Source organism: Dendrobium catenatum, unplaced genomic scaffold (genome assembly GCF_001605985.2).
Source record: "Dendrobium catenatum unplaced genomic scaffold, ASM160598v2 fragScaff_scaffold_53, whole genome shotgun sequence".
NCBI lineage: Eukaryota > Viridiplantae > Streptophyta > Magnoliopsida > Asparagales > Orchidaceae > Dendrobium > Dendrobium catenatum.
Genome location: NW_021318515.1, coordinates 392668 through 401285, shown reverse-complemented (window position 1 = coordinate 401285; position 8618 = coordinate 392668). Strand labels below are relative to the sequence as shown.

At 37.3% G+C, this 8618-nt stretch overlaps 1 protein-coding gene across 1 annotated transcript; it reads right to left on the bottom strand.

The window, feature by feature from the left end:
* Window positions 1–7499: 7499 nt before the first annotated feature.
* On the bottom strand, window positions 7500–7935 carry LOC110116096 (DNA-directed RNA polymerase subunit 10-like protein). The gene has a single exon (XM_020849560.2). It carries the CDS (start codon window positions 7841–7843, stop codon window positions 7607–7609), a length of 237 nt encoding a protein of 78 aa, XP_020705219.1. The 5' UTR covers window positions 7844–7935; the 3' UTR covers window positions 7500–7606.
* Between the last annotated feature and the right edge of the window lie 683 nt (window positions 7936–8618).

Here is an 8618-nt window from a genome sequence, read left to right as displayed (position 1 = left end):
ATGTCGGTGACTTGATCGATTGTAGAAATGGGAAGAACCTGAATATGTTGTTGATGAATATGATCGCGAATAAACTGGTGATCGATCTCTACATGCTTTGTCCGCGCATGAAACACCGGATTATTAGCAAGAGCTATGGCCGAGGTATTGTTGCAAAAAATGCTCGTAGGGGCTGTGGAGGTGATGCCGAAGTCTTGAAGAAGCCGTCTGAGCCAAATCACATCTGCCGTTAGCGACGCCAAGGCTCGATATTCTGACTCGGTAGAAGAGCGAGCTACCGTGAGTTGCTTTTTGACGGACCATGAAATGAGTGTCTCGCCGAGATAGGAACAGTAGCCAAATGTTGATTTGCGAGAAATAGGATCACCAGCCCAGTCCGCATCTGAAAAAGATTGAAGAATAAGATTAGATTTTGTAATTGGTAGTCCGAAATGAAGCGTACCTTTGACATAGCGAAGTAATCGTTTGAGCAGATATCCATGTTCGAGAAGAGGATCATGCATATGCTGGGACAACAGGTTAACACTATAGGAGATATCCGGACGAGTAATCGTTAAATATTGAAGCGATCCGATGAGTTTCCTGTAGACGCTAGGATCGGACAGCGTGGGTTCTTGTGGTATAGGATCAGGTAATTTCGTGCACGAGGGATTGGAAAGAGGATTGTAAGATTGAAGATGTACTTGTTGAAGAATGGATAGAGCGTAATGTTTCTATGAAAGAAAATACTGTTGCTTGGTTCGGGAGATGTGAATGCCGAGGAACGAACTTGCTTCTCCAAGATGTTTCATAGAGAATTTTAAATTAAGCTGCTGGAGAATATCGGTAATAGTATCTTGGTGATTTCCCGTGAGCAAGATGTCGTCGACATAGATGAGAAGGAAGACTTGAATGGAATCACGACGAAGAGTAATAAGGGATGGATCAGATGTGCTGTGAACAAACCCGATGGAAGTGAGAAAAGTGGTGAGAGTGTTGTACCATTGGCGAGGTGCCTGACGAAGGCCGTAGAGAGCTTTGTGCAGACGACAAACGTAGTTAGGATGTGTTGTGTCTTCGAATCCCCTTGGTTGCGACATGTAAATGGTTTTGGATAAGGGTCCGTGTAGAAATGCATTTGCGACATCGAGTTGATTCACCTTCCAATCATTATGTAAAGCAATGGTTAGAAGAATGCGAATTGTAGGTAGCTTGGCGACTGGGCTGAAGGTTTCCTTGTAATCTAATCCATATTCCTGGTGATTGCCAAGAGCAACCAGCCGTGCTTTGTACTTTGCGACTGATCCATCCGTATGATATTTCGTTCTGTACGTCCATTTAGATCCGAGAATATTAGAATTGTGAGGCGGTAGGACAAGGCTCCAAGTACCTTGTTATTGTAAAGCAAGGAATTCAGCGACCATCGCGTGACGCCAGACCATGTATTTGGCAGCTTTGGTATAACAACTGGGTTGATGAGGAGTAGTAGATGTTTCTTTGTTGTGAATTAAATCAAGACGAACAGTTGGACGAAGGGACCCTGTTCGGCTGCGAGTAATCATTGGGTGAGTAGGTATGATCGGTTGTTGTGGGTGCTGGAGCGAAGCAGAGGATTGAGAAGTGTTAATGAATTATGTGTGAGAGTCCGAAGTAGTGGTAGATTTGGCGTTAATGCTAGGCTGGGCGCAGACAAGAGAAATAGATGTTGGAAGCAATAAGAAAGGATTTGAGGATTGAGACAACTGATGAGGAGGAACATCATGCTGTTGAGCGAACGGGAAACTGAATTCGTCAAAGGATACATTTCTTGAAATAGTTACCTTGTTTGACGGTATATGTAAGCATTTGTAGCCTTTATAGGTGTCCGAGTAGCCAAGAAACACACAAGAATGAGCCTTGGATTGAAGTTTGTGTCGAGTGTGAGGAGGTGACAGGGGAAAACATTGGCATCCGAACATTTTGAGTGTAGTGTAGTCAGGTTTTTGATGGTAAAGTAACTCAAACGGAGTTTGTTGATCATTCGATGAGGAGGGAAGTCTTTTAATGAGGTATACGGATGTGATGACAGCATCCGGCCAGAATTGAAAAGGAATTGAGGCAGTATCAAGAAGCGATCGTGTAGTTTCAATAATGTGGCGGTGCTTTCTTTCTGCAACTCCATTTTGCTCCGGAGTGTAGGGACACGAAACTTGGTGGGTGATTCCATTAAGTGTGAGAAAATTACGAAGGGAAGAGTTTAAGTATTCGGTCCCGCCGTTGGTCCTTATAGATTTAATTTTCTTTCCCGTGTAATTCTCTATTTAAGTTTTAAACTGAATAAAAATCGCAGTAACTTCTGACTTGTTATGCAACGGAAAGATCCACGTGAATCTGGAATAGTCATCAACAAATATAACGTAATACAAAAAACCAGTATTAGAAGCAACAGGAGCCGGACCCCAAAGATCCGAATGAATTAATTCCAAAATCGAATGTTTGCGATTAACAGATTTGTGAAATGGTTGTTTATGACTTTTTGATTTATTACATGAATGACAAGTAAAAGAAGAAGTAGAAATATGCAAATGCGATTATGCAGCCGCAAGAATCCTTGTCTTTTGAAGACTGGGATGTCCAAGCCTCATGTGCCATGCTTGGGCTGTATTTTTGGCAGCGGTGAGGGCCTTGTTGCTGGAAGAATATGTCCGAGCACTGATGGGATACAGCTCGTTCTTACAAGGGCCTTGAAGAAGGATTTGGTGCGTCGTCGAGTCCTTAATCACAAAACCAGATGAGTCAAAAATGATAAAAATATTGTTATCTTGAGTTAACTTGGAAATAGAAAGAAGATTATAATGAAGAGACGCAGAGTGAAGGATTTGTGACAGGTTAAGCATACGAGACGGTGTTGGAAGCAACCCGTTCCCTGTGTTTGCTATGTTGACAGATCTGCCGTCGCCAATGGTGATGCTGTCAGAGTCGGGATATGGTGTAGCCAGCGACAGATTGTCAAGTGAGTGAGTTAAGTGCGATGAGGTTCCTGAATCAAGAAACCAGTTGGAGTTGGAACTATCTGAATTAGCGATCATTGCTCGGGAAGCTGATGGAGCTGATTGAGGAACATATTGTTGGTTGAAGCGATGCCAGCATTCAGATGCTGAATGCCCCTTTTTGTTGCAAATATGACAAATAGGGAGCGGAGCATTGGAACGAGACGTAGTTTGAGATGATCTGCCCTTGCCGCGACGTCCACGCCCACGATACGTATAAAGAGCTGTAGTAGAATCTGAAATTTGCTGAGGGTGTGGATTGTCAGTATTGAGGTGAATTTCTTCACTAATAAGTAATGAGTAGATATTTTCAAGAGTTAAGGGAGTTTGCATGGTCCGAATCACAGTTTTGAACGGCTGATATGAGGGTGGGAGACCTTTGAGCGTATACAGAATAACGTCTTCAGTATCCACAGTGCACCCAGCGGCAGAAATTTGATCTACTAGGGACTTAATATCAGTGAGATATTGAGTCATAGTAGATGTTTTGAGAGCGATATTGTGAAGCTCGTTCTTTAATTGGATTACTTTAGATCGATTGGTGGCCTGAAATCTTGCTTCTAAAGTAGACCAGATGGCAGAAGTAGAATCAAGATTGATGATGTATGGAAGAACCGCCGGAGAAATGGTGGAACAGATGGCAGCAGCAAGATTCTGATCCGTTAGTGTCCATTGAGCGTAGGTTGTCGTCGTAGTTTGTGATCCGTCCGGGCTTGTCAAGAACTGAGGCTGAGCAGCGACATTTGAGTCAAGAAACGACTCAAATCCATTCGCTCTTATGATTTTAAGAACTTGCGATTGCCAGAGCGCGTAGTTGTCGGCGGAGAGAGGTGTAGGAACATCTGCGTGAGATGTAGCAGAGGATGAAGTAGCCATCGGGAGGTTAGGATATATATATATATATATATAGGCAATTAAGATAGCTGTAACAATATGATCAAGAAAAGAACTTGAAGAATTTGACTAATAACATCATTATAGCATAGTATTTAAAGTGTTACCAAATGATCATGTAATTCAAGAACTCCATCTAAACATCCGAAAGGCGTACGGCTAAAATATTCTTCTAATTTTTAAAATAAATGATAAATAAAATATATGATTAAAACTCATTTTATTTATATTAAAACTCCATCTAAATTAAACATCCTAAATCCTTCAGTTACTCCCCGACACAAATGTCAAATTGAGATACATGATGACCAATAAACTAATATTTGATGAATGTAGAGGATGATAATGATGATGGAGCGCGCAAGGGTACGTATCCCATTGAATTTCTCCTTAAAATGTAAAAAATGTTGGCAGACATGTCTATATGAACATCAATCGATTCTTCTATGAAAATGTTATTCTATTTTAATGTAGCAAATTCCCCATCTTATTTAGCATAATTTGTTCTATATGTTCCTATGGTGAAGGCCTTAAACCTCCGTCATAGTATAAGCTCAAAACATGAGTAGTGAAGAAGAATAGCATTGAGAAAATTATTGACGAGATTAAAAAAAAAAAAAACTCATAGATAGACTGCCATCACAATCATATCTAATGGTTTATCTAATAATCAAAAAAGAAACTTGATCGAAATTCTAATCAACAATCCCAATAAAACCAAAATTTTTAAGTTTCTTAATGCATTGGATCAGGTAGACCTAAGAAGATTTGGTTAGAAAATATTATAAATGATATTTATTTATTAAATTTAAACGGTAATTTAACTTTTAACATGACACAATGAAGAAAAAGAATTCATATAACCTACCCCATATAGTGGGACAAAGGCTTGATGTTGTTGTTAATATTGTAATGCATAGGAACAGGTGAAGGATTCCGAGTATATTTTTTGGGTTACTGTGAATAAAGCAAATAATCCAAGTTATGGAGAGAAAACATCTGTATTGAACTCCATATGCAGCATATTGCATATAATTAGTTCTTGAAAAATTATGGAGAGTTGCCTCAACACATGAAAGCTTAGACCAAAGTCCAAAAAGATTAGCAAGTTCATTACAATCATAATTGGCTAGGTTTTTTGGCTTTGATGAAAAAGTTTTTTTAAAAATAACTGACATGACCATTGACTATTAAATTTGTTGTGGCATATCTGATCCTACAAATGGTTAAATTGTGTTTGGGCTAAGAAGCCCAAAGACTAAAAAGCTGGGAAAATTATTTTTAGTGATAGGTTTTGCTTAAGTGTGACTTATGCTATAATACTAAATAAGCCCTTTGTTCATGTTTAAAGAATAATTGATGCAAAGAAAAAAAAGCCTGATATGAATTTTATTTATAATACGATGACTGAGGCAAAGGAGTTTATAGCAAGGAACTTAGGATGAGAGCAGTCCAATTACAAAGAAATTTGAAAATTAATTAATGAGAAGTGAGAGCTTTAGCTTGACAAGTATTTTGATTACAACAAGCTAATGATCTGGTTAAAAAAAAATTTCCCCATATGATTTTTAATATTTACTAGTTAAATTCAATCAAAATTATATATTATGTTAATTATGTGTGTTTTTTATTTAGTTTAATGATTGATTTAATTTGGTGATTGCATTCCAGAATTATAGAAATTTGCTATCTAAGTATAAATCTTACATGATCATCAGCAATGTGTGGCACATATAACTAAGTTATACGAAAAAGAGAATTCGGTTGGTTATTGAAGGATTAACTCATTTGTTTATATTAAGTAAAATAAGAGATAAAAAAGAAAAATATTTGAAGATGACTATTTTGGAGTAAGACTAGGAGCTATAACTATCAACATTCATTATTTTAAATCTTAATTAATATTCTTATTAATTTTCATTGTTTAGAGAAGAAGAAGATAGTTGAATAGATGAATAGGAGTAAGACTAGGAGCATGTTGATTGAAGGATAAAAGAGGAGAGAAAGCATTTCATTTTAATGATGATAATGATAAAAACCCACATAGTGATGAGAGTATTGGAGACTTTTGAATTTATACTGCTAATGTTGTGACCAACAAAGGCTTCGTTTGGGACAATTTTCTTTCTGCTTCTTAAAGCAATGTTTTAGTATAAAAATTTTAATTTTGGTCCTAGAAAGCTGCTTTATGAAGCAGTAAGAAAGCCATCACAAACAAAACATAAGTCCCTGAAGAAAACTACACTGGATACTCACTTTACTTCAGCCAAACTTCGTCAAAAAAACGTCCTATTTTATTTATCAAGGAATTTCAGAAAATTATCAGGTTCAAATGAATAGTAATAATCGATTGAGCATGTTCTCCAGCTTCTTCAACTCGGAGTTTTTGTTGCGAAAGATTTCTTGATACCTTCGCATTTTTTCACAGTTTGCTATAATATTGTAGAAGGTTCAGCATAGTTTCATTGTAAGAATGTTTTCTCCTGCAAATAAAGGGAAGTGTTTATATGGTTGGCTTCATATTACAAATAGATTGGGCATTCCATGGTAAATCTGAACATGAGCTGTTCATAATCAACTGCATTCAAATGTAATACATCATTAAAATGCATCTATGTTCTTGTAAGCTAGAGAGCCAACCCAAAAGTTCAACTAATTTATAGATTTTGGTCGCCTAGTAGTTATAATGGCGTCGATCAACATTATTTTTACACCCCAAGAAATATTGGCGATAGCCAACATCAATTGTCTTGAATGTCATTAAGGAAGTACCGAGATCAAAGATATATTTCACATTTGAACATATTTTAAAAATCCTATATCTTTGTGCCTATGTGCCAACTTATAAGTAACTATTGGTGTTGCCTCGAATTTGGTTCGACCTTTCACTACAAGAAAATGGGTCAATAGCGATCCCTATTTGTTCATATGCTTGATCGTTGTCATGCGCTTCATAAATATATATCGGGGGTCCAATTGCCTAAAAACTTTTGTAATATAGATGCAGGGGGACAAATTACCTAAGGAATCATATAATAATATTTTTTTTAGCGCCCCCCTTCCCTCGACCTAAACGGTGTTCCGCCCCTATTTATGCCTAATGTTGATCTTGCACTTCAAATAGTTCTTATTATGACAAAATAGTTATAAATTATTAAAAGTCCTAAAATGCCCTTTACTTGTAAAAATCATTGGATGACCTAGTTGGCATGATCATAGAGAATGTGGCTGAAGTCCCATTTTGCACTCCATAGCTCGAGCGATTATTCTTTGTGGACACCGGATGGGAGAATCGTCCGGTGCGCAATTTTATTGGTCTCCGGACAAATCTGAACCCGCACGTAATGATTTTTTCCATAGCTATGCTCATTATCTTAGTTGAACAAATTGATGGACGCTTCTAGCGCTCAACTATGGAAACAAAAAGAGGTTGGAAGTACCAATCAGTGGGCAAGCAATGCAATTATCTTTTTTTTTTTTCTCTCTTTTTTTTTCAAGGAGTTCTTAAACGTGTTCACATTTTAGGCGTTTTACAAAAAAAATTTTTTATAGCAAAACATAGAATATTTCAAAAAAAAAAAAATCCCTGGCCCCCACAAGTCTACAACATTTAGTCCAAGTCAAATCAAACATCAAATTACTCCAAGCTAAAACACAGCAAACACAATGTTTTTAACACAATATAGATATTTTGACCTTAGCAGTCATATCATCCAAGGAAATAAAATGTTTGGCTCAGTCTTCTCAAGTGAGTTGTAATTGAGAAGCTTCTCAATGAGATCAACGTGAGTCATAAGCATTCTTCTGCAGCAGTAACGGACCAATCCAAGAGCATCTAAAGCATCGCCCTCGGAGTAATCTGCCTGAAGAAGATCGAGATATGTATCCCACTTACTGCCAATCACCTTTCCACATGTAAAGCAACGAACAGGGATGATCATCTTCGTTGTCTTCCTTGTGCAATTTCACAGCAACCTAGGTCAGTTATTCCACCAAAAAAACTCTTTGCTCAGCCCTTCACAGCTAGCGAGCTCCCGTTGTTGCTTCCGAACAAAATGTCGTAACTTCCGATCCGACAGAAGGGGAAAGTCGAACAGCCACGAAGGAGCCGAAGAAGCGACGCCTGCAATCTCAACACCTCCTGCGAAGCAACGAAGCTGAACAGCAACGACGAAAACAGCAGATTTTAGGCGTTTTACAATAAATTTGTTGATTTCACTTATTTTAAAAGAGCAATATTATGGCCCATAAAAGATTTTACACAATCTCTCTATACAATAATCTACTTTTTATTCAATTTTCTAAACCCTAAACAATGAATATAAATATAGAGTTTTGCCTCAAATTTTTAAGCAAGTTATTTAAGGAACATCTCAATGGTCTTAACATGGTTATTTGCAAAATGTTTAGATATTGTAATCCAGATCTTCGATTAATTAGTCATGTAAATGGAGAGTTCCGTATAATACTAAGCACTTGATTCTTGAATAAATAATTGCTTATTGAGTTTTCTACTCTTCCTATAATCTCATGCACCCAATTAAGATCTCTCAAGTGTTAGTGATGCAACACTTGAAATGGAATTTTAAGAAAAAGAAGATCAAATTCACAACGGACTGCCTGTTGAAGTAATCTTCATTATCATCGATAAGATAAAGGATTAATTTAGTTTCTACTATATAAAGGTTATTTTCATTTTTGTTTCATTGCTCTTCA